General features: G+C 39.6%; 2 protein-coding genes across 2 annotated transcripts; both read left to right on the top strand.

Moving 5' to 3' along the window:
• Positions 1-5,148: 5,148 nt before the first annotated feature.
• Positions 5,149-24,929, top strand: LOC104086785 (long chain acyl-CoA synthetase 6, peroxisomal). Its single transcript, XM_070180610.1, has 23 exons — positions 5,149-5,505; positions 12,765-12,825; positions 13,064-13,141; positions 13,456-13,527; positions 13,624-13,705; positions 18,254-18,359; positions 18,435-18,511; positions 19,323-19,367; positions 19,464-19,550; positions 20,124-20,213; positions 20,346-20,425; positions 20,508-20,601; positions 20,929-21,017; positions 21,097-21,185; positions 21,369-21,498; positions 21,621-21,739; positions 21,988-22,111; positions 22,205-22,291; positions 22,556-22,659; positions 22,735-22,820; positions 24,216-24,302; positions 24,416-24,502; positions 24,639-24,929. Exons 1-23 carry the CDS (start codon positions 5,388-5,390, stop codon positions 24,735-24,737), a joined length of 2,091 nt encoding a protein of 696 aa, XP_070036711.1. The 5' UTR covers positions 5,149-5,387; the 3' UTR covers positions 24,738-24,929.
• A 1,346-nt stretch (positions 24,930-26,275) lies between these two features.
• Positions 26,276-27,619, top strand: LOC104086784 (probable ascorbate-specific transmembrane electron transporter 1). Its single transcript, XM_009591121.4, has 4 exons — positions 26,276-26,509; positions 26,746-26,794; positions 26,884-27,083; positions 27,173-27,619. Exons 1-4 carry the CDS (start codon positions 26,324-26,326, stop codon positions 27,434-27,436), a joined length of 699 nt encoding a protein of 232 aa, XP_009589416.1. The 5' UTR covers positions 26,276-26,323; the 3' UTR covers positions 27,437-27,619.
• Positions 27,620-27,940: the final 321 nt, after the last annotated feature.

The raw sequence follows: 27,940 nt of genomic DNA, 5'->3' as shown, positions 1-27,940 counted from the left end.
TGACAAACATTTCCCCGATGAGGGTGATGAGGAGGAGGAAGAGAATGTTGAACCTGATTTGACGAGGGAGCATGTTCCACCTCCCGTTAGACCAGGAGTGTACGAGTCCCACATGTCGTTTCATTCAAAGGAGATTCCCTACCTTGATCATTTGCCAAGTATGCCGGATGTGGATGCCCTCACAGGGGATATTGATGAAATTTGGACAGCAATGTGGGATGAATCTAGAGCAACGGTGCTGTCAAATGGCATGCTTTTTTCCTGATAAAGTGCGCCTAAGCAAGGTGGTGCGAATGTACAACGTAAAAGAGTGTTGCGAGATCACGGTAGCAGAGTCATCTCCGGATGTATACAAGGTTATTTGCCGTAAATGGTTTATGGGTTGTAATTGGATGTTGCGTGCGAGGAAGAAGAAAACAAATATGTGGGTTGTGGGTAAATACATTGACACCCATAATTGTGAAATAGACACATTCAGTGGGAATCATTTTAACTTGAATGTTGACTTGATTTCTCTTGTCTTGATTCCACAAATTGAAGCGTCCATAAGGTACAAGATCAAAGAGTGTATAACATCTGTCCACCAGGAATATGGGTGTTCCATTACCAAAAGAAAGGTATTTCTCGGGCGCAAACGTGCGTTTGAAATTGTTTATGGTAGTTAGGATAAGTCCTTTGCATCTCTACCCAGGTACATGGCCGCATTGCAATACCTTAACCCCGGGACTGTTGTTGAATGGAAGCTTGAGCGGAGTCCGGGAATACCAGAACATATATTCAGATATGTGTTCTGGGCATTTAAACTAGCAATTGATGGTTTTGTGCATTGCCGACCGGTAATATCCATAGACGACACTCATGTCTATGGAAAGTATGATATTAAGTTGTTGATCGTCATTGTAGTAAATGCTAATGGAAGTATATTTCCCCTAGCTTTTGCTATTTGTGCCAATGAAAGCCAAGCGACATGGACACTATTTTGAACCACTTGAAGGAGCACGTTGTCAGACAACGTTCAGGTATTTGTCTAATATCTGATCGGCATGTCGGTATTTTAAGTTCTATACAGATTTTGCCCGCATGGCAGGAACCGTATGCCTACCATCGTTACTATGTGAGGCACCTGAAGGCCAATTTCCGGAAGGCACATCCCAATAAGGATTTGCATGATTTAATGTGGATGGCTGCAACTGATCACCAAGAGTGTAAATTCAGGAGGCACATGGAATCGATCAGGCAGGAAGACCAAGGAGCCTATTGTTAGTTGATGCGACATGAGCTTGACAAATGGACTTTGCATGAGGATGGTGACAGAAGATGGGGAATTCTTACTACAAATGTGTCAGAGTCTTTCAACGGGTTATTGAAGTCTGCACGTGGATTACCAGTCACTGCCATGGTGTAGATGTCATTCAAGCAGATGGCGGAGAGGTTTGTTGAAAGGGCTAGAGGTGCATCATCATTGTTAGAAATGGGTGTTGAATTTATGCCAGTACCAATGAAAAGATTTGAGAAATACAAGAGGTGAGCACATTGGCATTCATATTTACAGTATTGCAACGAGCGAAATATTTTTGAAGTTCGCACCGCTATCCATCAAAATCGGGGAAATAATACATACACCGTAAATGAAGCCAAAAGGTTATGCTCTTGTGGGAAATGGTCCATCTACCACATGACGTGCTCACATACCATAAGGTGCTTTCAACAAACAGGTTTCGCGGCAACCAGCTACGTTGATAAAGAATATAGTGTTGATGCATACTTAAACACCTATAGTGGACAGTTGCAGCTAGTGGGTGCTGAGCATTATTGGCCGCCGGAACCATTTAAAATGGTGTGTAACAAGGAGTATTTGTGTCAATGACAAGTGCAAAAAAGAACGCTTATATAGGACCAAAAGGATGTTGGTGATACCGTTTATGCGCGTAAATATGGCATATGCTCGCAAACAGGACACGACCATCGTAAATGTCCTTCAGCTGGTTTGGGTAGCAGTAGTAATTCAGCTCCCGGTGGAAGTTCATGCAATGTTCCCAATTATCAAGGATACCCATAGTGTTGTATTTCAATAATTTGTTGTAATAAGTATATGTACATGTTCATCTTGCAGAATGTATTAAATAAAATTATGTTTCCATTGGTGTTAAGTCTTATTGATATTTAGCATTAATACTTCAGTACAACAATTTAACATACACCCCAAGAAAAATAATAATTGCCATTCGCCATTATCGTCGCTGTCTGGCACTATTTCATTGTCATTGTCTTCATCTTCTCCGTCAACATCGTGTACGTACCCTTCGGGACCGAGGGCATCGTAATCTAGACCACAGTTGACACACATTTCTCGCATTTCATCGCTATCATTAAGAAGACCACTTACTTGATTTCTACAACAATATGGGACTCCTACGTCCAACGTATGTGGTAGAAACTTAGGTAGTCCCTCCCACTCGACAACTGTTGGGAAAACAGGATAATCATTGTCTCTATGCATTTTATCATTTTCTAATAAATCCCAGTACTGAGCCTCCATTCCTTCCAAGAATTTAAGATCATCCATTGCATGATGAACATCTAGTGCCTTTTCCATCTCTAGAATCTCCTTCATCAAATGTCGAATCACTTCTGGTTCATCTTTGTGTGTGTTTGTTTGGAAGGTTGCAGACAGTTCTTGCGGCACAACAAGTCCATACCAGCGACATAGTACTTCGTAATCACACCGTTTTGAGTAAAGGGGAACCCATTGTAGTTTTTCGCCCCAAATTCGCATACCTTCAGGCTTTGTAGAATGCACTTCGCCCTCAATAATGTGCCCTGCAACTTTGAGATCAGTGTGTATATTGATAGGCTTATTTTCCAAGGTACGCAAAACACCATACCACTTGTCATCAACCAAGTTAGTGTAGCAACCTAGCATATATTTTTCAAGGTAGGGATCGATAGTGTTAAGATGTGTTCCATGGGGATCTGTTGAACTACCTTCACCCTTTTGCCTCTTTTTGAACCACTTGTTAAATGTTGTGCTATGCGATCGCATGAGCAAGTCCGCGATCGCGTAGGTTTGGCAAGCTGTGCTATGCGAACACGTAGCTAAGATCGCGTTCGCAAAGAGGAAACGGGGCAGAAGCTGGTCCACGCGCTTAACCCTTCGCGATCACTTAGACGAGTCCGCGATCGTGTAGGTCTGAGAATGCTGTGTTTCGCGATCGCGTAGAGTTATCCGCGATCGCACAGTGTCAATTTTAGGCAGTGGAGATTTGATCTTCGCGATCGCGTTACTTCATCCGCGATCGCATAAGCTTAATTCTGGGCAACCTTATTTTGTTCTTCGCGATTGCGTGCCTTTGGCCACGATCGCATAAAAGAAAAAGCATGGGCAGAAAGTTTAAATTTTGAAAATGGGACTTCGTCCCATTTTTTATTTTTGACAAATTAGAGCTCGGTAAGAGGCGATTTTCGGGAGATTTTCAAGGAAAACATCGGGGTAAGTGTTTTTAACTCAATTTTGGTTAGATTACCCGAATCCATCACTGTTTTTATCATTTAATCAGTGAATTAAGTTGAAAAAGTTTGAAAACCCTATTGGATAAATTTGAGGATTTGAGGGTCGAATTGTAATAAGTATATGTACATGTTCATCTTGCAGAATGTATGAAATAAAATTATGTTTCCATTGGTGTTAAGTCTTATTGATATTTAGCATTAATACTTCAGTACAACAATTTAACATATACCCCAAGAAAAAAAACAATTGTAATTCGCCATTATCGTCGCTGTCTAGCACTATTTCATTGTCATTGTCATTGTCTTCATCTTCTCCGTCAACATCGTGTACGTAACCTTCGGGACCGAGGGCATCGTAATTTAGGCCCCAGTTGACACACATTTCTCGCATTTCATCGCTATCATCAAGAAAACCACTTGCTTGATTTCTACAACAATATGGGACTCCTACGTCCAACGTCTGTGGTAGAAACTTAGGTAGTCCCTCCCACTCGACAACTGTTGGAAAAACAGGATAATCATTGTCTCTATGCATTTTATCATTTTCTAATAAATCCCAGTACTGAGCCTCCGTTCCTCCCAAGAAGTTAAGATCATCCATTGCATGATGAACATCTAGTGCCTTTTCCATATCTAGAATCTCCTTCATCAAATGTCGAATCACTTCTGGTTCATCTTTGTGTGTGTTTGTTTGGAAGGTTGCAGAGAGTGCTTGCGGCACAACAAACCCATACCAGCGACATAGTACTTCGTAATCACACCGTTTTGAGTAAAGGGGAACCCATTGTAGTTTTTCGCCCCAAATTCGCATACCTTCAGGCTTTGTAGAATGCGCTTCGCCCTCAATAATGTACCCTGCAACTTTGAGATCAGTGTGTATATTGATAGGCTTATTTTTCAAGGTACGCAGAATACCATACCACTTGTCATCAACCAAGTCAGTGTAGCAATCTAGCATATTTTTTTCAAGGTAGGGATCGATAGTGTTAAGATGTGTTTCATGGGGATCAGTTGAACTACCTTCACCCTTTTGTCTCTTTTTGAACCACTTGTAATGTTTATTTAAAAGGTCTTTGAAATACAGATGACTTGGTTCGGTTTAAGAAACTGTTTTATACCCGAAAGAATCATTATCACGCGAAACATAGCGCGGTGAAATACCATGTTATGTGTATTGTCTTGTCGACCTGAAAAAGTTGAAGGGGAAGTGACGATTATTTATGTAAGTATAGCGCCTTAGGTAAAGGCGTTATACTATGGCGCCTTAAGTGAGGACGCTATACCTTTCCGCCCGTTTGAGTTCAAATATAACACCTTAAAAAAAGGCGTTATACTTAACTGGGCAAACGATCGTTAAGGTATAGCGCCTTATAAAAGAACGTTTTATATTTATATATTATGATCATCAGTTTTTTTTCCACACATTTTGGTTCCGGACTCATTACGAGTCTTTGTTTAAAAAATCTAAATGGCGCCGTAGCCAGCCGGCGAACGTTAGCCCTGACCCATTCTTTAAACTCTTTCGATAAATTGTATGCTATCTGCTTGGCCGAAAAAACAAAACAAATAAGAAAGTCACCATCTGCTAAAACAACGACCCTTATCCTATACTCTCTCTTCTTCCTCCAAACCCACCTCCCACCCCCTCTCATTACCCCCACATCATCTTTTTTGAAGAGTGTGCCAATCATAATCTTTATCTTTATATTTGAATTCTAATATTTTTCGAGATTATCAAAACATATATACAACTCAGCATACGGTAAAAATCCGGAAAAAGAAAAAGTATATATTACTATAGTACATTGAACTGGGTAATTTCTAAAGGAAGAGAAAAGAAAGAAAACTTTATTGAGAAAAGAACGAGTGTTTTTCCAATGGAATCATCGGCAGAGCGACGTCTGAAAGCTATTCAAAGCCATCTTGTTCCGGTCATCGATGACCGGTCACTCTCATTCATCCGGTCAAACCCAACCGCCGGCGAATTTGTTCAAGGTAATTCACTACTTCCTGATTACCCAATGATCTATTCTTTTACTTCTGTGTAGATATAAAAAATATATGTGATATGTGGAGTTGTGATGTGGTGGGAAAGAATCTAAAGTTTGAAGCTTTTTGAGTGTACGAAGTATTTTGATACCCAAATCAGAATAGTGGTGTTAGGGGTTTTGTTTATGCTTTGTGGTTTCCTGGGACCCTCTATTGGATTGTGATATGTATCTACTTACTGGTGGAAGGTGTTGTTATCTTTTAAGACCACTGACTTGGCTCAAGTCTTTATTTTTATTGCTTCTGAGGATCTTGAGGTTTAGCTATCAGTGGAACAGTGATCTCTCCTTTGGTTTCTGGGTCTTTTTTTTGTTACTAATAAGCATGTGTACCCTGTGTTGGGAACTCCTTTTTTTTTTGTGACAAAAGGAGGAGTCTCACACACACACACACACACACACACACACACACATATTTCCGCTTATGGGTGAGCTTCGTAATTTTATAAACCACTTATATGTTTATCCTTGTTGGGAGATTCGATGATGTTAGCTCGTGTCTATCATTTTTTATTTTGTACACTATTGAGGACTATAATTCCAAAAGTGACTTTCTATTACTCTCTACAGTGGGTTTTGATGTGATTTCATAATAATTGAATTCAATTTTATGAAATCAACATTGTATTCTTGTTTCCTTACCTTTTCTCCTTTTGATAGCTGATGGAATAATCAAGCTTTATTTTTGGGGTCTTGCTATTCATGTAATGTTGCATACAACTATTTCACAGTAGCACTCTTTCTAGTAAGATCAGAAAATCTTAGACTATGAAAGCTAAAGCACAGAAAATAGTATTTACGGGTGGTGGAAAGGAAAATTTAATCCATATTAATATATAATAACCTTCCTTAAGTCTCTCTGTAACTTCAGAATGCCTATCCTCTTTCTTTGCTTTCTGCGCTTGCACTTTGTTTTGGGAGTGGGTGGGAGAGGGGAAGAAATATGGGAGTCAGAGACGGGACTCTCTTTGCTTGGTTAAAGAATCTGTGTTTGACTGCGAAAGCTGTGATTTTTTGTGAATATGGTTGGAAGAATTTTTTCTTGGCAGGCAATTTGCTACTAGGTGTTTCTGTTGGCCTGTAAGAAATTGTGTGAAATCACGCTGGTGTCCCATGCTAGTCCTGTGCAGCAAACTGAAAAATGCTAGTTTTTGTGAACGGCACCGCAGGGAAACAGTAAATTTGTATAAGCTTTTATAACATTCGGAAACAAATCTGTTATGAATAATAATGCTGACAAGGATGCCACAAGGGATGAGCACATGGTGCCACGTAAGGGCTCTAGAAGGATCATTCCTCCAAAAAGACTTGAGGACTACGTATGGCAAGGAGGAAGCTCGCGTGATTAATAGGCAGAGTTAGTTAGCCAAAAAGGGTATAAAGCAGAGCGTTGTGGGCAGAGCAAAGGAGGAAAAAGTTGTTACGAGTATTGTCAATGTTCTCTTCCCCTTCTTCTAGTTCCTCACCCCTTCTGTTAGCCTATCCTATTTTAGTTTCCTGTTTTTCGTATTTCCATTGCTAGCTGCAATTTGAGAGTGGTTCCTACAATTTGGTTATTGTAATTGAGTTCAAGTTCTATTAATACTATTGAGATTTCGCTACTGCTGCATTGGTGCTTTCATCCAGAGGTCTTCCATGGATGACCAAAAACTCAAGTCTCTCGTGGATGAATCTGTTAAGATGGCAACAAGCTCTTTTACTAAGGATCTGGAAGACATTCGATCGTTGTTAATGGAGGTGGTGGGACGGCGAGCTGACCTCTCTAATGAGCATGGTACAACTGCTCCTACTCTTCGTCATAAGCCGGCGTCGGCGGAGATAGGTCGTTTCCTTGGTGAGAATCCCGAGGCTTGGATATTTCAGGCGGAAAGGTATTTTGATTTTTACAAAATAGCAGAAAATCAACGATTATCAATTGCATCGTTCTACCTCGATGGTGACGCGTTGGAGTGGTACCGGTGGCTGTTTCGCAACAAGCAACTCGTGGATTGGGAGCACTTTGCTGGGAAGGTGCGAACCCGCTACTATCGGAAAAAATTGGAGTCTGCAGGGGGTCGCCTTGCTAAGCTCCGGCAAACGACCACTGTCTCTGATTTTCAAGCGAGGTTTGAGACACTTGCTAACGAGACCGATGACATGGCTGATAGCAGAATGGTACGTCTCTTTATTTCTGGGCTTCGGGAGGATATTAAGAATTCAGTTTTGGTCCATAAGCCCAAAAGTTATGAAGAAACTCTAGACCTGGCCCATATCCACGAACGGCGGATCCAGGCTGAAAAGGGACCGATCCGACCCGCTTTTGCTAAAACCCCACCCCTGTTGCCAACATCTAATTTAGCTCCTCTGCACCAGAATCCATCTTCATCGACAAATCCTAACACCACCTCTCATCATACCTCGACTCGTCCGCCTCTCAAATGATTGACCCATGCAGAGATCCAAAGTCGCCGAGAGCGTGGTTTGTGTTTTTACTGCGAAGAAAATTTTACCCCAGGACACAAATGTAAATCCCCCCCACAACTTCTCTTGCTCACTGATGATTCCGATATTGAACCTCATATGTCGGAACCCTTCGTTTCTGACGAATTCCTTGCTGAGGAGATGCAGTGCCTAGAATTGCAGTAGCATTCCACGATTTCGTATCATGCATTGACCGGCGGAATTTCTCCATCCACTCTGTGATTTACTGGCCAGGTGAGTGGAGCTCCAGTACAAATTTTGGTTGACGGGGGAAGTACACATAATTTTGTCCAACCAAGAGCAGCTAAGCATCTTCAACTAGTTATTGAGTCGGTCCCAAAATTTGCAGTTATGGTAGGGAGTGGCCAGCAACTACCATGTGAAGCAGTATCTCGACAAGTCACTTTGCTAATTCAAGGAAGTACCCTGGTGGAGGATTTGTACATTTTGCCATTTCATGGGGCAGATATCGTTCTCGGGGTTGCGTGGTTGGCTACTCTAGGGCCCATACTCACTGATTATGTGACCCGAGTGTTTGAATTTACATTGAACGGGTCTCGGGTGTCGTGGCAAGGGGATTGTCCCACTGATGCTCAACCAATTCAATTGCATAACTTAAGACGATTGGCCGCTACTGATGCTATTGCCTCTTTCTTTTGTTTGGAAATGGTTACTTACTAAAGCCCTGCAGGTATCCTTATTTTCAGAAACAAATTATGGAGCAACTTGTGACTGATATGCTTAAGGAGGGAGTGATCAGACTTAGCACTAGTCCCTTCTCCTCGCCGGTGTTATTAGTGCGAAAGAAGGACGGCACGTAGAGATTTTGTGTTGACTACCGTGCACTCAATGCCATCACTATTAGGGATCGTTTCCCGATTCCTACCATTGATGAATTGTTTGATGAACTCGTTCCGAACTCATGATGGACATTACGAGTTCCTCGCAATGCCGTTTGGCTTGACCAACGCTCCTTCCTTCCACCTTTCAGGCCACAATGAATGAAGTTTTCAGGCCAGTTTTACGTTGCTTTGTGTTGGTTTTCTTCGATGATATACTAGTGTATAGTCCAACTTGGAGCGAGCACTTGAATCACTTGGTTGCAGTTTTGCAATTGTTGCGCCATCACAAATTAGTTGCTAGGTAGTCCAAATGTTTATTTGGGCAGCTTTCGGTTGCTTACCTGGGACATATAATTTCAGCACAAGGCCTTGCGGTGGATCCTAACAAGATTATCGCCATCCAACAATGGCCTCCACCCCGTTCAGTGAAGGAAGTTCGGAGTTTTCTTGAGTTAGCTGGCTACTACCGACGCTTCATACATCACTATGCTGCTATAGCTGGTCCTCTCTCTGATTTGTTGCGCAAGGATTCCTTTAAATGGTCAGAGGTTGAACAGTGTGCCTTTGATGCTTTGAAGGCGACGTTGGGATGCACCCCAGTCTTAGCATTGCCGAATTTTAGCCAAGAATTTCAAGTAGAAACTGATGCATCGGGATTGGGCATTGGCGCAATACTCTCACAACGGGGCCATCCCATTGCTTATTTCAGCCAGAAATTAAGCCCACGGATGCAGAGGGCTTCGACTTACCATAGGGAAATGTTTGCCATCACTCAAGTTGTGAGTCGATGGCGGCAATATTTGTTGGGGAGGCAATTCACGATATTCACTGACCAATAATCATTGAGAAATTTAACCACGCAGAATATTCAAACCCCAGAGCAACAAAAATGGCTCACCAAGTTAGTGGGCTATGACTTCCGCATTGTTTACAGGCCTGGTAAGCATAATCGGGCAGCAGACGCACTCTCGCGTACTCCAGAGGCAGTTCTTATGGCCATTTCAGCCCATTCTTTTGCTCTGGAACATGAGTTGAAGCACTCAAACCTTTCCCTCCCAGAACTCTTAAAAGTGCAGCAAGGGTTGAGTGAAGGGGATGGAGCTTATGATGATTATCAGTTCAAGGAAGGTCTTTTGTTTTATAAGGGAAGGTTGGTGATACCCTCAGATTCTCCTCTACACCAAAAACTGATGTACGAATTTCATGACACGGCCATAGGGGGCCATGCTGGAATCACACGGACTTACCATCGTTTGGCTTCCAATTTTTTTTGGAAACAGATGCGTAAGGATATTCAAACTTATATTGCTGCATGTCAAACGTGCCAACAAATGAAGGACTCTAATTTACACCCTGCTGGGTTATTACAACCCTTACCCATTCCGGACCAAGTGTTTGAAGATATTGCTATGGACTTTATCACCTGCCTACCTAGTTCCAAGGGAAAGACTGTGATTATGACAATGGTCGATCGTCTCACCAAATACGGTCACTTTATAGCTTTGCCTTCCACTTTTTCCTCATACACAGTAGCAGAAGCTTTTGTGGTTGGAATAATCAGACTTCATGGTCCTCCGCGAACCATTGTAACTGATAGAGACCCGAGATTCATTCATTCTTTTTGGCAGGAAATTAATCGCTTGCAAGGATCCACTTTGGCGATGAGCACTGCCTATCATCCCCAAAGTGACGGGCAATCAGAGGCTCTCAACAAATGTGTGGAGCAATATTTATGGTGCTTTGTGGCTGAAGTACCATCTAACTGGGTAGCTATGTTGCCTTGGGCGGAGTACTGGTATAACACCTCCTACCAATCTTCTGCGGGCATGACGCCTTTTCAGGCCTTATATGGAAGAGCACCTCCTACCATAGCTCGCTATATCTTGGGAAGTACTGCAAGCAACTTAGTCGAGTCCTATTTACTGCAGCGAGACGAAGTTCTACAGATTCTCAAAACCAATTTATTGAAGGCACAACATCGCATGAAGGTGCTGGCAGATCGATCTCGAACTGACATTGCATTCGAGGTGGGGGATTGGGTGTTTGTTAAGTTAAAGCCTTACAGGCAGCCTTCTGTCCGTCTCCAACATGATCACAAGCTAGGGAGGAGATACTTTGGACCTTATAGAGTGCTGAAACGTATTGGGGAGGTTGCCTATCGATTGGAGTTACCTGAAGCTGCCAAAATTCATTCTGTCTTTCACGTTTCGATGTTGAAGCGCTGCGTGGGTAATCCTGAACATCAAGTGACGCCGTTGCAACTAACTGATGCACCAGTTCTTGAAGTGCCGAATTCCTCCAACCTTGAGGACAAGGTTGTTTTTCAGGAAGGGGGTATTGTTATAAATAATAATGCTGACAAGGATGCCACAAGGGATGAGCACATGGTGCCACGTAAGGGCTCTAGAAGGATCATTCCTCCAAAAAGACTTGAGGACTACGTATGGCAAGGAGGAAGCTCACGTGATTAATAGGCAGAGTTAGTTAGCCAAAAAGGGTATAAAGCAGAGCGTCGTGGGCAGAGCAAAGGAGGAAAAAGTTGTTACGAGTATTGTCAATGTTCTCTTCCCCTTCTTCTAGTTCCTCACCCCTTCTGTTAGCCTATCCTATTTTAGTTTCCTGTTTTCTGTATTTCCATTGCTAGCTGCAATTTGAGAGTGGTTCCTACAATTTGGTTATTGTAATTGAGTTCAAGTTCTATTAATACTATTGAGATTTCGCTACTGCTGCAAAATCCTATTGAATTGCATAATAGATGATTCTTTGACTACCTCAATCTCCACAGAGTGATATTATCATCATGTCCTGCTGTTCGCCTTCTTTCGCGGGAACTTTAGATATTTCGATTGTAATCTTCCTCCATAGTAAATTGCCATTTTATATCAATCATTATAGGACGACTTGGCTGTATTCTCACTCAGGTGATATACTCTAGTGGAGATACTCGAGGTAAATATAGCTAGGTTTGACATTGCTTTATGAGGCATAATCTTCAAACATATTGGTATAATTTAGTAGCCCCCAGTTTGAGTAGGGTGAGCGGCTTTTGGCGTTCCATTACCGTATCTCCTTTAACAGGCATGCTTCTTTGCACTTATTTGGAGACATCGAGCAGAAATAGGTTTCTAAGACTCGAATACATTTCTCAGTGAGAGCTCAGAGTTATGGAGAAAAAACTATTTTTCAGTATTCATTAAGCTAAGAAAGCGAATCATGTATTTGCTTCCCTAATCAAGCTTTTTAAGATAATGTTACTCATGAAAAGCACCCCTGAGATGGAAAAGAAAACAAAGACATGGGTGGTATTTGTACTTTCTTCCATTTTAGAAGCATATTTGTCTATTAGTTTGGAAAAAAATTGAAGTAGTCTTGTGTACTTAGACCTTCATGTTCGGTATATGTCCAAAGTTATTCAGTTGTCTGGAACAACAAGCGTTCTCTCGTAGTTTTCTATTCGAATACTGATTATGTACTGGAATATAATTACATAAACAGTAATGTGAGTTCTAATGATCTCCAGTTGAACGTGTGTGGTCCTTATTCTGTGCAAGGAGTATCCTTAAAATGCAAATTTAAATATGTACGAACAAACTGTTTAAGATGTATAGATAGATACATAGACATATTCATGGTGCTGTGTAAACTTGTGAACTTCTGCTTCGAGATTGCATATTTTATCTTAATATCTTGTGCACTCCTTTGAACACGCCTATGCTTCTATGTACAAAAAAAATTTAAGTTACAAATTTGTCTGGTGTTCTGTATCTGACATGCTAAGCTATGCATAGACTGTAGCACGTCCTGCTGCCTTTTACATAGTGGTTTCTGCTTTTTGCTTTTGTTCATTCATTCATGTGTTTACTCTTTTTCATTGTTTACTTAATCACACGTTAACTATAATCAGGTCAGGGTTTCAGCGTAGTTCTTCCTGAAAAATTGCAGACAGGAAAATGGAATGTGTACAGGTGCATGTATTTTCTACTTCAGTCGCGAGATACGCATGATTGTTTCTTAATTACGTGTTCACAGGTGTGCCATACATATAATGCACACATTCACTCTCTCTCTCTCTCTCTCTCTCACACACACACACACACACACACATGTACATACACACACATACATATATATCGTATAATGTATTATATATGTATAATTATAACTTTAGGAATCATATGAGGAACTAAGTGATGATTATTGCAGATCTGCACGATCTCCTCTGAAGCTTGTTACTAGATTTCCTGATCATCCTGAAATTGCTACACTACATGATAACTTTGAGTAAGAATCTCATCTTCAGCTTTTTACTTTTAACTCTTTTAAATATAGAGAGGAGTTAGGCCTGCACCTTGTATTCTGCTAATAGATAATTTGGCTTGCTGTGACATTTACTTGCACAGTTTTGTTTTCTCTTTTCCTTTTGAATTCTTGGCCTGCTGTATAGTCCACTATTACTGCGACAATATTATCTCATTGACCTTATATACACTCTTATTTAAATTGTTCATAAAGGAGATATGTTGCTTATTTTTTAATATTGTCTGCATACTTTGGTCATACATCTCCTGTTTCATCTGATAATATTTTGTGTTCAGACATGCAGTTCAAACGTATCAGGATTACAAATACTTGGGTACACGTATTCGGGTAGATGGAACTATTGGAGAGTAAGCATTTCTACTGATTGACAATGCTTGGTTGGATGAGATGAGTGTGAGAAGTTTTCTGATTGCATATTTATTTCTTCCATTTCTTTGATGTAGCTACAAATGGATGACATATGGAGAGGCAGGGACTGCGCGGACTGCAATTGGTTCTGGACTTCACTATTATGGATTACAACCGGTATACCAAATGTGGATCAGTGCATATTCTTAAACTACGTACACTCTTTTACTAATATGTGAGAAAGTACGGGAGAAAATATATTATTGATATTAGGTACTCAATATAATACAAGAGGTCCTATTTATAGTTATAGTCTACAAAGTACATATTACTCCTATTCCAATGTGGGACTACACATAACTAACACTCCCCCTCAAGCTGGTGCATACACATCATATGTACCGAGCTTGTTACACATGTAACTAATACGAGAACTAGTAAGAGAGTTAGTGAAAATATCTGCTAGTTGATCATTCGACTTTACAAACTTTGTAACAATATCTCCTGAAAGTATTTTTTCTCCGACAAACTGACAGTCGATCTCAATGTGTTTAGTCCTCTCATGAAACACCGGATTTGACGCAATATGAAGAGCAACTTGGTTATCACACACCAGTTCCATCTTGTTGATTTTTCCGAACTTTTAACTCCTTGAGCAACTGCTTGACCCAAACTAACTCACACGTTGTCATAGCCATGACCCGATATTCGGCTTTGGCGCTAGATCGAGCAGCTACATTCTGTTTCTTGCTCTTCCACGAGACCAAATTATCTCCTACTAGAACACAATATCCAGACGTAGAACGTCTATCAAAAGGTGATCCTGCCCAATCAGCATTTGTGTACCCAACAATCTGCTCGTGGCCTCGATCCTCGAATAGTAATCCTTTGCCTGGAGTTGATTTTATATACCAAAGAATGTGAACAACTGCATCCCCGTGACTATCACATGGAGAATCCATAAACTAACTTACAACACTCACCGAAAAAGAAATGCCAGGTCTAGTCACTGTGAAGTAATTCAATTTGCCAACCAACCTCCTATATCTCGCAGGGTCTCTAAGAGGCTACCCCTGTCCAGGTAGAAGCTTAGCATTCAGATCCATATGAGTCAATAGGTCTGCAATTCATCATTTCAGTCTCCTCAAGAATGTCTAAGGCATACTTCCGCTGTGAAATAACAATACCTGAGCTAGACTGAGCGACCTCAATACCTAGAAAATACTTCAATCTGCCCAGATCCTTAGTCTGGAAGTGCTGAAAGGAAGTGCTGAAAGAGATGCTGCTTCAGATTAGTAATACCATCATGATCATTGCCAGTAATAACAATATCATCAACATAAACCACTAGATGAATACATAGATTATGAGCAGAATGCCGATAAAACACAGAGTGATCTGCCTCACTACGAGTCATGCCGAACTCCTGAATAATTGTGCTGAACTTACCAAACCAAGCTCGAAGGGACTGTTTCAAACCATATAGTGACCTGCGCAATCTGCACACACAACCATTAAACTCCCCCTGAGCAACAAAACCAGGTGGTTGCTCCATATAAACTTCTTCCTCAAGATCACCGTGGAAAAAAGCATTCTTAATGTCTAACTGATAAAGAGGCCAATGACGTACAACAGCCATGGACAAAAAGAGACGAACAGATGCTACTTTAGCCACGGGAGAGAAAGTATCGCTATAATCAAGCCCAAAAATCTGAGTATATCCTTTTGCAACAAGACGAGTCTTAAGCCGATCAACCTGGCCATCCGGGCCGACTTTGACTGCATAAACCCAAAGACAACCAACAGTAGACTTACCTACAGGAAGAGGAACAAGCTCCCAAGTGTCACTCGCATGTAAAGCAGACATCTCGTCAATCATAGCATGTCGCCATCCTGGATGAGATAGTGCCTCACCTGTAGACTTAGGGATAGAAACAGTGGACAAAGAAGATATAAAAGCATAATGAGGGGACGACAGACGATGATAACTTAAGCCGACATAGTTGGGATTAGGATTAAGTGTGGATCGTACACCTTTGTGGAGTGCAATTGGTTGACTAAGAGGAGACAAGTCCGCAGTAGGTGTAGAATCTGATGCAGGGCGTGAATCACCTGGGCCTGATGCTGGATGTGGACGACGATGATAAGTCGAGTGGTGGAGCTGCAGAAGGTTGAACTGAATTATGTGGAGGAACTGGAGCTATAGGTGGTGGAGTTACAACTGGAGCTGTAGGTGGTAGAGCTATAACTGGAGCTGTAGAGGAAGATGAATGGGAGATAGTGACTGAATCTCCAAAAGATGAAATTGGTAGTACCTCAGAAATATCTAAGTGATGACCTGAACCTGTGAAGTATGATTGGGTTTCAAAGAAGGTAACATCAGCGGACATAAGATACCGTTGGAGGTCAGGAGAGTAGCATCGATATCCCTTTTATGTTCTCGAGTAACCCAGAAATACGCACGTAAGAGCACGTAGAGCTAACTTATCTGTTCCTGGAGTAAGGTTATGGACAAAACAAATGCTTCCAAAGATACGAGGTGGAAGAGAGAACAAAGGTAAATGGGAAACATGACAGAGAATGGAACTTGGTTCTGGATAGTTGAAGATGACATACGATTAATAAGATAGCAAGATGTAAGAACTGCATCCCCCCAAAATGCAACGGAGCATGAGATTGTATGAGTAGGGTACGAGCAGTTTCAATAAGATGTCTATTCTTTCTTTCAGCTACCCCATTTTGTTGAGATGTGTACGGACAAGATGTTTGATGAATAATCCCATGAGATTTCATAAACTGTTGAAATGGGGAAGACAAATACTCTCGGGCATTATCACTACAGAATGTGCGAATAGAAACCCCAAATTGATTTTGAATTTCAGATCGATTTTTTATCAAAAATATCCAAGTGTACCTGGAATAATCATCAATGAAACTGACAAAGTAGCGAAATCCCAAGGTGGAACTGACCCGACTAGGACCCCAAACATCTGAATGGACTAAAATAAAAAGGTGACTCTACTCGATTATCAAGACGCCGAGGGAAATGGGAGCGAGTATGCTTACCGAGCTGACATGACTCACACTCTAGAGCTGACAAGTGAGATAAATTAGATACCATTTTCTGAAGTTTTGACAAACTGGGATGTCCCAACTGTTTATGTAATAAATCTGGTGAATAGTAACTGGACAAGTTGTTGAAGGAAGACAAGATGTGAGTCCATGTGATTTAGCAAGGATAAGGTAATAAAGTCCGTTTGATTCATGCCCGGTACCAATGATCCGCCCCGTACTGCGTTCCTGTATAAAAACATGGTCATCAAGAAATAAAACAGCGCATTTAAGTGATTTGGTTAAGCGACTAACAACTATGAGATTAAAAGGACTATTGGGAACATAAAGGACTGAATCTAAAGGTAAGGAAGGAAGTGGGCTTGCTTGACCTATTGCAGTTACCATGGTTTGAGACCCATTGGCCATTGTGACTCTTGGAAGAGATTGAGAATACGAAATAATAGTGAAAAGAGATTTGTTACCAGAAATATGATCTGATGCTCCTGAATCAATGACCCAGAAGATGTCTGCTATTACCTGTTTGAACAACAGAAGTTATCTCAGAAGATGTCTGCTTACATGCTTTGTACTGAAGGAACTCAATATAATCTGCCAAAGAAACCATCCGACTATTCAAAGTATCGGTTCCCATGTCGCTACAATTTGTAGTAGTAGGGTTAACTTGAAATAGTGGAAATAAGTAACTCCTGTGGGAACACCGAAGAAATAGCTGGGTAAACACTATTTACAGCAGAAAACAGAAAACTATTTTTACGCCAGAAACACTGTTCACACTGGAAAACACTGTAGCTCGCCGAAAATTAGAAAGTTGTCGGAATTTGTCGTAACCAGGATGGATAGACTCGGAATTCCCTTGCGAGCAAGCTGTCCTGAAGAAATGTTTACAAACAAAAAATGACCGGAAAGGTCATTGTTCACGCCGGAAAAATATAAAAGTGGTCGGAATTTGATTTGAATTAGATGGGTAGGCTCGAAATTGTGAGGAGAGCAGACTGTCTGTCCTGAAGAAGGTTCGCGAAAAAATGGCCGGGAAAAGTTGTTGTTGCCGGCACGTGGGGGCGCGTGGCAGCTTTTCTGCCGGATAAATTTTCAGGGATTGGTCGTCGGAGGGTGATCTACCTCGTGGTGGTGTTGGTTTTAGCACAACACCGACAGAAAGTGACTTTCACGTAGACAGGCCTTAGGTCACCGGAAAAATTGCACGATGACTAAGTTCTTTCTTCCCGGTTAACGCTGGAATGACGCACAACGATCTTTTCTCACTAATGCTCTGATACCATGTGAGAAAGTACGGGAGAAAATATATTATTGATATTAGGTACTCAATATAATACAAGAGGTCCTATTTATACTTATAGTCTACAAAGTACATATTACTCCCATTCTAATGTGGGACTACACACAACTAACATAACATAAGAAAGAAATTTCCACACAAAGTTTTCCCAAACTTCCTTGTTCTTTTTCAAACACTAACTAGAATTTATTGGGGTATGTTAGTGTGATAAACTCAGTGTCATGTTTGATTTCTGGACTTTTAACTTTTTCAGTGGGTCAGTTTACTTTTTTTGTCGGTGATTCTATATGACTCATATCTGTGTGCCTCAATGACTATATAATCATTGACCTTTTCCAATTTCAATGCACCAGGGTGCTCGCGTGGGACTTTATTTCATAAATAGGCCTGAGTGGCTGATTGTAGACCATGCCTGCTCAGCGTATTCATATACTTCAGTCCCACTATATGACACTCTAGGTATGTAGGTGTCCTTTCATTAAAGTTTTCTTTGGCTGGTAAGATATATTAAACTTGTTATATTGTTGTCTGTAGGTCCTGATGCTGTTAAATATATTGTCAATCATGCTGATGTACAGGCCATTTTTTGTGTGCCTGGTACCTTGAACACGGTGAGTGAAACTCCTCCCCCTAAGCCGAGTATACTCCTTTAACATAGTTCTGAGAAATGTCAGTTTGAGGCGTTAATGTTAACATTATTTTGATCAACTTGAGTTCTTAGACACTTCAGCAGCATGAATAGAACTGTGGAGGACTCTGTTACGTTACCCATAGTCTACTAATGTTAGTTTGAGAAAAGAACTCCATAATACATTCTCAGTGGCCTGTGCTAATTTTTAACTAAATGAAATGTTTAACAATCAAAGAAGCCCCCATTTATTATTGAGTGCTAAGCTTTAACAGTCGATGAGACTCCTCGAGTAGGGTTAATGACCTTTTAGGACAGTGATACTGATAGATGACTCAGTTTAACACTTCATTCTAGTCCTTAGTTCTAGTTCATTTATGTTATTTAGCTACCTTGACTTCTTCATCCTGTCTGGTGATATTGTTATGTTTCTCCATTCCTCTGAATGCTGTTTCAAAAAGAAAATGCTAGTTCCGTCCTTTTCAAAAGAGAGAGATAGAGAGAGAGAGAATAAAGAAAATCCGTGTTCCTTGTTGTTCAAGTTTCACATCCTTTTACCTGTGCTCTTCTCCCAATCTTAGCTAGGTTTCATCTATAAAGAGATCCTTATAAACTATTTGAGAAGGCTAGTTTAATGCTGGTACTTTATACTAAGTAAGCTTGCTTTTTTTGAGACTACAATCTTTTATACTAGATAAATCTAATTTAAAATTTTTATTTTCTGTAATCCTTCTGCGTTAATGGTGAAAGTTGTTGAAGTTCTCGCTAATGACATTTCTTTCACGGAATTTCAGTTGTTGACCTTTTTATCAGAGATTCCTTCTGTACGTTTGATTGTGGTAAGAGCTACTGCTTTTTTGGTTTGGTCATATAATATGTGATAGCAGCTTGTTATATCTTTCATTAATTTGCTTACACTGTCTTTGATGGTGTAGGTAGTGGGTGGGATAGATGAACATCTCCCATCTCTTCCATCTACAACGGGAATGAAGCTCTTATCATATACAAGGCTGCTGAGTCAGGTACTTTAAATGATACATAAATATATTACTTGGACTATTGCTGTTCTGAATTTGGTGCATCAACCTGAATTCAGAGGGATAAATTTGGTAGATGTACCTCCTTCCTAGTCCGTGTCTTATGTTGAGTAGCTAAGAGCATCATTAGTGGAGGGAGAGACTAATAAGATGCCATTGAGGTTGTAGATCTTCTACCTTTTCCTTTTTTATGGCTAGCAAATTGATTTGCTTCGACTCTACTTTGTGTCACCTAGGATTCCTTCTGTCTTTTATATGTGTGTTTATGAAGGAAGGGAGGGAGGGGGGGGGGGGGGCAGGGAAAGAGAACGGGGGAAGGTAGAGACAGGTCTATCATGTTTTGAATCTGTTAAAGTAAAACTTTGTGACCTGGGGATTACTTCTAAGTTGTAACAAAGTTGTAATCAGAGTTTATCTAACCTGTCTAATAAGTTGTATTTTCTCTCTAATGTCATGTTATATTATGGACATTCTTGCACATCATTAGCTCTCTTTCCTACAACTTAACTATACTGCTGTAGAAACTGTACAATGACTGATCTACATGTTTTCCAATAGGGCCGCAGCAGTATGCAACCCTTTTGCCCTCCCAAGCCTGAAGATATTGCTACCATATGCTATACAAGTGGTACTACGGGTACACCAAAGGTATCACTTATACTTCTTCAACTTCAGAATCTGCTAAATAGACCAGTATCTCTAGGGGTTATTTCTCTTGTTAACAAGATTTTATCTGGCCCTCAGTTTCTTATTTTCCTTTTTCTTTGCCCCTCTTGAAAGGGTGTCGTACTATCCCATGCGAACCTGATAGCAAGTGTTGCGGGCATGACCCTTTCCATCAAGTTTTATCCTTCTGACATGTGAGTTTGGCCTAAAATTTTGTGCTATGTTATGTGTATTTGATTTGTTCCTGATTTAGTGCTTATGTGAATATTCTTACAGATACATATCCTATCTGCCTCTCGCGCATATCTATGAACGTGCCAACCAAATTACATCGGTATATTATGGTGTTGCTGTTGGCTTCTACCAGGGGGTATGCCAGTTAATTGGATATTATGTACTTATTTAGTCTTAGCTTCTTGGTGTGACCTTGTTTCTTAGACCTCTGGTCCTGGATTCATGATCAGCTAGCAAATTGGGTTTATTAAAAGTGGCTTATTTCAATTCACATGTAGCACTTTTTCAAACGCTTTGTAGAGATAAAATGTGGTGCTTTTGGAATCTTTGTTTAGCCCTACACTAATTCAGTTTATGAATTATTAACATTAAAAGGGTTTTTAAAAAAAACACTAAAAGGGCTTATTACAGACAGCATCTGTTTTACAAAGCATTACTTACTATTACCATTTCTACTCTGCAGGACAATCTGAAATTGATGGATGATTTGGCGACACTTAGACCTACAATATTTAGCAGTGTTCCTCGTCTTTACAACAGGATATATGCTGGGTAATGTTTATGTGATATGCTAAATAGTATATATCTTTGTAGGCGGGTGTCTTAGATTTTGCCGATCTGCTCATTGTAGGATCACAAATGCTGTACAAACTTCTGGCGTACTGAAGCAGAGACTTTTCAATGCTGCCTACAACTCCAAGAAGCAAGCTGTCATGAATGGTAAGTTGTCTAAAACTTTTTGTCATGCTCCTGAGGTTGCTTTAGATGATTGCAACGGTCACTCATCTAGAAAAGATAATTGTACAATACCCATCTGGGATTTGCATAAAATACTTTTGCTTGCTTTTGTGGCTCATCTTCATGAACTTCTGTCTCTTTTATATTCAAATCTCATATTTTCAGGTAGAAAGCCATCACCAATGTGGGATAGATTGGTATTCAACAAAATAAAGGACAAACTGGGGGGGCGAGTTCGTCTTATGACCTCAGGTGCTTCACCATTGTCGCCTGACGTGATGGAGTTCTTGAGAGTGTAAGTTGACCATTATTGCTACTCTAAAGTACTGGAAGATTTTATTCATCATATTGTTGACTCTTGTTGGTGCTGAGGACTATCAGTAATTGGCTATGCTCTGAACAAATTCCTTCTTGCAGATGTTTTGGCTGTCTAGTAATGGAAGGGTATGGCATGACTGAAACTTCGTGTGTCATAAGCTCAATGGACGATAGTGATATCTTAACTGGTCATGTTGGTTCACCAAATCCTGCGTGTGGTAAGGTTTTAATTAGTGATGGCAGATAAACATCTTTGCTGTCAAGAGTTATGTCTCTTGATTTGCTCTTCCTTCCATATTATTCCCTTCTTGAGCTAAATTTTAGGACTGTTTTGAGGCATAGAAAAGGTTTTTGAGGTTAACGGTTTTCCCCTTCCTCTATTACTTTTACAGCCCTAGAGTTAATCTAAAGGTTGCTAAAGAAATTTTTTAAATGACTTCAACTTTTCTATGACTGCTATTTTCAGAGATAAAGCTCGTGGATGTTCCGGAAATGAGTTACACATCAGAAGATCAGCCTCATCCTCGTGGAGAGATTTGTGTTAGAGGTCCTATTATTTTTGAAGGCTATTACAAAGATGAAGTGCAGACGTACATAACTTTTGCACATTAATATTTCATTATTCTTTTTGTGATTGCAACAAGTTTCTCCGAGATAATTTGCCTGACATAAGTAGTTAACAGGAGGGAGGTAATTGATGAAGACGGGTGGCTGCATACTGGTGATATTGGATTATGGTTACCTGGAGGCCGCTTGAAGATTATTGACAGGTAGAATCTATTTGATATGATTAGGACGGACAAATTCATTTTGAGATACAAAACAACACTTCTCCACCAGGGCCCCATATTTGTGGGCGACTAGGTGGCCGGAAGGAGCTTTCGTCAACCCATCCATTCCATCAATTAAATCTTTATAATAGGTTACATGGTTTTCAACATTCGTATGCCTCTTGTGATATAAGAAACATCTATCATACTGAGCCTTGCTTGTCACCAATGGTAGTCTGATCTTTGAATGCTCATTATGAATAGGAAGAAGAATATCTTCAAGTTGGCACAAGGTGAATACATAGCTCCTGAGAAAATTGAGAATGCTTATGCCAAATGCAAATTTGTTGCACAGTGTTTTGTCTATGGTAAGCAGATAATGAACTTTTCTCTTACGGAATCATTAAATGGTGTCTCCTTTGCTCACTGCTGCAACATTGCAGGTGATAGCTTTAATTCCTCTTTAGTAGCAGTAGTTTGTGTAGAGCCAGATGTCTTTAAGGAATGGGCATCATCTGAGGGAATCAAGGTAGCTTTTAATCTTCAACATTTAGCCAATGCATTTACATTTTGTCAAATGCTTCACTTAAAGCAACTTGTGTGGAGGTCATCATTTAGATTTCATGTTGCATTGCATTAATCATCATATTTTGCATGTCTTATCATTAACTCTGCACAGAGCACATGAGCTGTGCTTATATTCACACAGGTAGAAAATTACAACTTGCTTCTAGAGCTTCCCATAAAATATACTGGTAATTAAATGTTTGGTCAACATTTTTATTCTGATGATGGCTTATTTTGATATATTCCTGAATGATTTTCTCTTGCTCAAGTGAATCCAGGAAATTGACACTTAGCTTGCTAAGCACAATAAATATCTAGTCACCTTATCACATAAAACCATCTAAAGCAAGTTTGTCAAGGAAATCACTGGACTGGAGAATATTGAGCTAAGCCACACCTATAAACTTGAAACTGGTGTTTTTATCCATTGTTGGAAAACTGCTCATGCCGTGCAGCCATAATAGCCAACTGCACAATGCAGGGCTAGGGAACAAAACTACTATGAGCGGCCGATATTTACCAAATTCAGCAGTTAAAACTGAATGGTTTAAGTGATATGACAAAGCCATGCACCTCATTAAGATCATATTGGCATACTTTCCCAAAATAAATAGAGCAGACCCCATTAAAGATGAGAGTGAGGTACAACTCGGCCATTTCTGTCCACTGCCCTTCTCACAGAGCTGTACGTGGACGTTACCTTAGAAATGAAATCACAAGCTCACTTATTGCATTAACTGTTACTTTAAATTAGACATTAGATATGTTCAATGAAAGAACTACAAGATTACTTAATACATTAAGTGCCACTTATAATGATTACGGATTTTAGATGGAACCAATTTGACTTGTCACTGAAAATGGCCAATCACTAAATATTTCATATTGCTGCAAAACCAAATGGTGTGCGATTAAAATTGAAAGTGCTTCTACTTAAGTTCCTAGTAGATACAAGACTTGCATACTTTGGCTTGACATTCTCGGAAAACTTTGAAATGACGGCTCAAGGAGAATTAGCCATACGGTCTGAACTGATCGAGACTGGAACTGGAGAAAGAGATAGGAATGTAACATGTCCCAGCAAACTGTAAACTCAAAATTCAAAAGGCAACATGGTAAAATGATCAGTTATTAACAGTTTTGGACAATCATATAGGTTTATTTTCATATATTTTTTTAAATAAGATGTTACTATACTTTAAAGACATAAAAATTCTTAAATATGAACTAGTAAGACATTTTCAGCATTTAGTTTTATATCATTCGTTTAAGGAGATAACTAAAATGCAACCTAATGTATTCACTAATTGAAGAAGCTGGCTGATTATTTCCCTTGGTTTTAATGTGCTGTCTCCAGTATGAAAGTTTGGGACAACTGTGTAATGATCCAAGAGCGAAGGCTGCAGTTCTTGCTGAGATGGATGCTGTTGGAAGGGAAGCTCAGGTAATGTGTTTGACTTTGGCTTTCTGTTAATTCCTTAGTTTTAGCTTCTTAAGATGAGAAGTGTAACTTTCAATTGGACTGAAAGTTGATGCTCTCCTTGTACTCTGACTCAGTTGAGAGGTTTCGAATTTGCAAAAGCTGTAACATTGGTTATCGAGCCTTTCACGATCGAAAATGGTCTGCTCACTCCCACTTTCAAGGTAATATCCCTTGCCTGTCTCAATGTTTTTAAAATCTGAATGATAAAAAGCTGTTCTTTTGGTCCATAATGGTGTATTCTTACAATCACAAATGTCTTTATTAATATACTTTTCCTGTTCTGTTCCAATTTTCCAGGTCAAGAGACCGCAGGCAAAGGCTTATTTCGCCAAAGCAATATCTGATATGTATAATGAGCTTTCTACATCAGATCCAGCATCCCAGAAATCACTATGACCAAAGGTAGACGAGAAAGCTTCAGCTGTTCCCTACACTTTCCCTTACTCCAAAATAAATACCAAACAAAATGATTATTGTAGAATAGAAAGCTCATAGAGGATTTTTTTAAAACTCAGTTATTAATAGATTTCTTGTTGTAATATGTACAATGTTCAAATAATTTATATGCGACTGTTCTATATTAGATAATTTTTCTGAGACATAAATAAGTTTAACCTTGGCCAAAAGTATGGGATGGAATTCTTTCCTCCGATTCGTCCTAGCCTTGGTGGCGGAAATAGCAAGAATGATCTCTTACCCTAAACGGTGAAGGGCCTCTGCGACCGGTAGGAGTCATGCTAATTTTCTTTGTATCATTCCAATCTTATCTGCTGTCCCGAAGGAAGGACTACATGATTGTATTTGACTCGAGAGGAGAGCACCCTCCCTCCAAAGAAATGGACATATTTTTTTTACTAAGTTGTTGCTAGTGCTAGATACGTTGTGGACATTTTCCCTCATAATTTCTCTCTGATATGGATTCATGTGTTAGTATGGTAGCATTTGACTCTGCCATTCTCACACAATAGTATACATAGTGGTTGTGGGTTGAGCTTCTGAATGTCTCACATCAAGTCGATGAGATATCGAATTCGAACAGGCAATCAAGCTTGGACTCAGAAAGACATTACAGATAATAAGCTTGGTTGAAGATGGGCTAATAACAAAAGTTGTTGGAAGTGGACTGTGCATTTTTGCACTAGGTTGTAATTGCAAAGTACCTTGTAAAAGGGGACTATTATGTGTTGAAAACAGAAGAGTGCAGATCGTGGGATGTCTTATATTTCTTCCAGCATTAGAACATGATTGCCTCATTAATCATTTCATCAGAGATGAGCCACTGAACCTGAAGGCTAAATATGTAATCTATAATCATAAATGGAAAGAAGAGCAAAATTTTAAATCTGCAAAGTAGATAGGCATTCAGAAGGTATGATGGATGAACAGCGTCTTGAAAATATATTGACACTATAACCTAAACTGAAAAAACATATTTCAAAATCAAACTCAGTGTGTACAAGTAGATAAAGGAAAAATCAATAAGGTGTAGTTTATATTTTAGCTAGAGACGACAAAAGAATATAAGATCAGACTGATGAGAGCAACACAGAAATGGGAGAAACATGAAAGAACACGAGATTGACAATGAGACCTTAGTCTTAACACAAACAGTACGTGTTAATTAATGGAGGTTTGAAAAGGTCGATAACATTGTTCAAAATAGGAATGTAGTAATTGATATGGCTGACCGGCCTCTGCCGGATATATCTTTCTCGTAGTTACCAACCCAATCCTTTAACTTTAGCATATGGCAATTACTAATTGTGGTACGTTCTTCCAAAACTGTTAAGATAGCACTTCAAAATTCTTTCCGTGAAATATAATGAACTTTGACTGCTTAAGTAGAAACAAAAAATAATGAAGATTTTGTTTGACTAGCTAACCTTTATAAAAAGGACTTGTTTAGCAGCATATATGATGTAGAACTTGTAAATTCTCTCTCGTCCATATATATAAAAGTGTAGAAAAGGTAAGAAGTGGAGATGGCCGACAAGGGAAGTAATAGGAGCCGTGGAAGCTACAGAACGGCGGGGGTGCCAGTGTCGTCGCTTCTGGCCTTGTTTGCACATTTGTTGTTCATAGCAATCACAACCCTACTCTTGGTCTGGCTGCTTCACTTCAGAGATGGACTTTCTTTCACTTCAACCAACAACCTCAAACTTTTCAATGTAAAGTTTCTCCTATAAATTATTACTATATTCCTTCATTTTACCGCTATATTTGACTTGATACAGAACATAAGATTATAAAGGAAAAAAACTTTCGTGATCCTTTGAACTTGTTGGTTAAACAAGCCATAACATTTTTGTTCAATTATCATGAATCAGCTACTTAAATGTACCCTCCTTTGGTCGTTTTCTTGTTTTCTTTTTACTAATGATGTCAATGATCCTCATGCATGCAGCTTCATCCATTCTTTATGATCATTGGATTTGTCCTAATTTCCGGAGAAGGTACAAATTTCTGAAACAATGATGAAAAAAATAAAAGAGAAATGTCAAGAATGCCTCGATTTCTTAATGTGCTTTAATATTTGTTTCAGCTATAATGGCATTTACCACAATCCCAGCAACAAGGAGGACAAGGAAATACTTCCATATGTTTCTGCATTTCGTAGGTCTTGGTTCTAGCATTGTTGGTCTCTTTGCAATTTTCAAGTTTCAACATGATACTGGAAAATCTAACCTCCTTACCTTGCATTCCTGGATTGGCATTTCCACCGTTAGCTTATACGCCTTGCTGGTAAGAACAAATAAATAACTGGCTCAAATATAATACTACTATCACTGATATTCATTCATTTAGAAAAATCTAATTTTAATTTTGTGCAGTATATTGTTTCTTTCTTGGTATTCTTCTTCCCTGGGGCGCAAAACTGGAGAAGGGCAAGATTAGTTCCATGGCATGTTCTTTACGGAATTGCCGTCTTCTTCATGGGAATAGTAAGTGCAGAAACTGGCTTAATTCAGAAATTCATAGCCTTAGGACTTCAAAAGGGACAAGAAGCACTCATTGTCAATTTCACTGCCTTATTACTTCTTCTCTTTGGAATCTCCGTTGGCCTAGTTGTTCTTCTTCCTGTTTCATATTATTAGTCAAATATTCTTCCTCCTTTTGTGTTGTAATAAGCTAGTTATCAATGAGAAGAGTCTTGTTGGATTAGTTGCATTTACAACTTCCTAGTTGGATCCTTTTTGTGCTTTATATTAAGAGGAAACCTAAATGTGACTCTAGTGCATTATTTTCTATCCGTATCCAAATTCAATTTAGTTCTCCCAATTTTATGTGCCATATTTGACTGAATATGAAATTTAAGGTGTTAATCTGATTTATGTTGTATTATAAAAGCAATAGTGTAAAAACCGCACATTTGTACGCTACGCTGTAATTCTGCTCCTGAAAGTAAAAAGGACACTAAATTATGGGTTGAAAACAGAAGAGTGCAGATTGGTATTACCCTATACTTCTTATCTAAAAGGACTGTTTGATGTGACCTAATATTTACATTTAAAGCACGTCGGTTTGGCAATTCTGGGTTATTCGATGATTTACCATGTCACCGTCTAAGGGGGAAAAGAACTTACCATGTCACAGCAATC

This window comes from Nicotiana tomentosiformis, chromosome 1 (assembly GCF_000390325.3).
Source record: "Nicotiana tomentosiformis chromosome 1, ASM39032v3, whole genome shotgun sequence".
NCBI lineage: Eukaryota > Viridiplantae > Streptophyta > Magnoliopsida > Solanales > Solanaceae > Nicotiana > Nicotiana tomentosiformis.
This window is presented reverse-complemented; position numbering and strand designations above follow the sequence as displayed.

Coding starts and splice junctions, on each gene's coding strand:
- LOC104086785 (XM_070180610.1), top strand. CDS start 5,388: ATGGAATCATCGGCAGAGCGACGTCTGAAAGCTATTCAAAGCCATCTT. Junction 22,660..22,734: donor TGCACAGTGTTTTGTCTATG/GTAAGCAGATAA, acceptor GCAACATTGCAG/GTGATAGCTTTAATTCCTCT. Junction 22,821..24,215: donor CATCATCTGAGGGAATCAAG/GTAGCTTTTAAT, acceptor TGCTGTCTCCAG/TATGAAAGTTTGGGACAACT.
- LOC104086784 (XM_009591121.4), top strand. CDS start 26,324: ATGGCCGACAAGGGAAGTAATAGGAGCCGTGGAAGCTACAGAACGGCG. Junction 26,510..26,745: donor ACAACCTCAAACTTTTCAAT/GTAAAGTTTCTC, acceptor TCATGCATGCAG/CTTCATCCATTCTTTATGAT. Junction 27,084..27,172: donor TTAGCTTATACGCCTTGCTG/GTAAGAACAAAT, acceptor AATTTTGTGCAG/TATATTGTTTCTTTCTTGGT.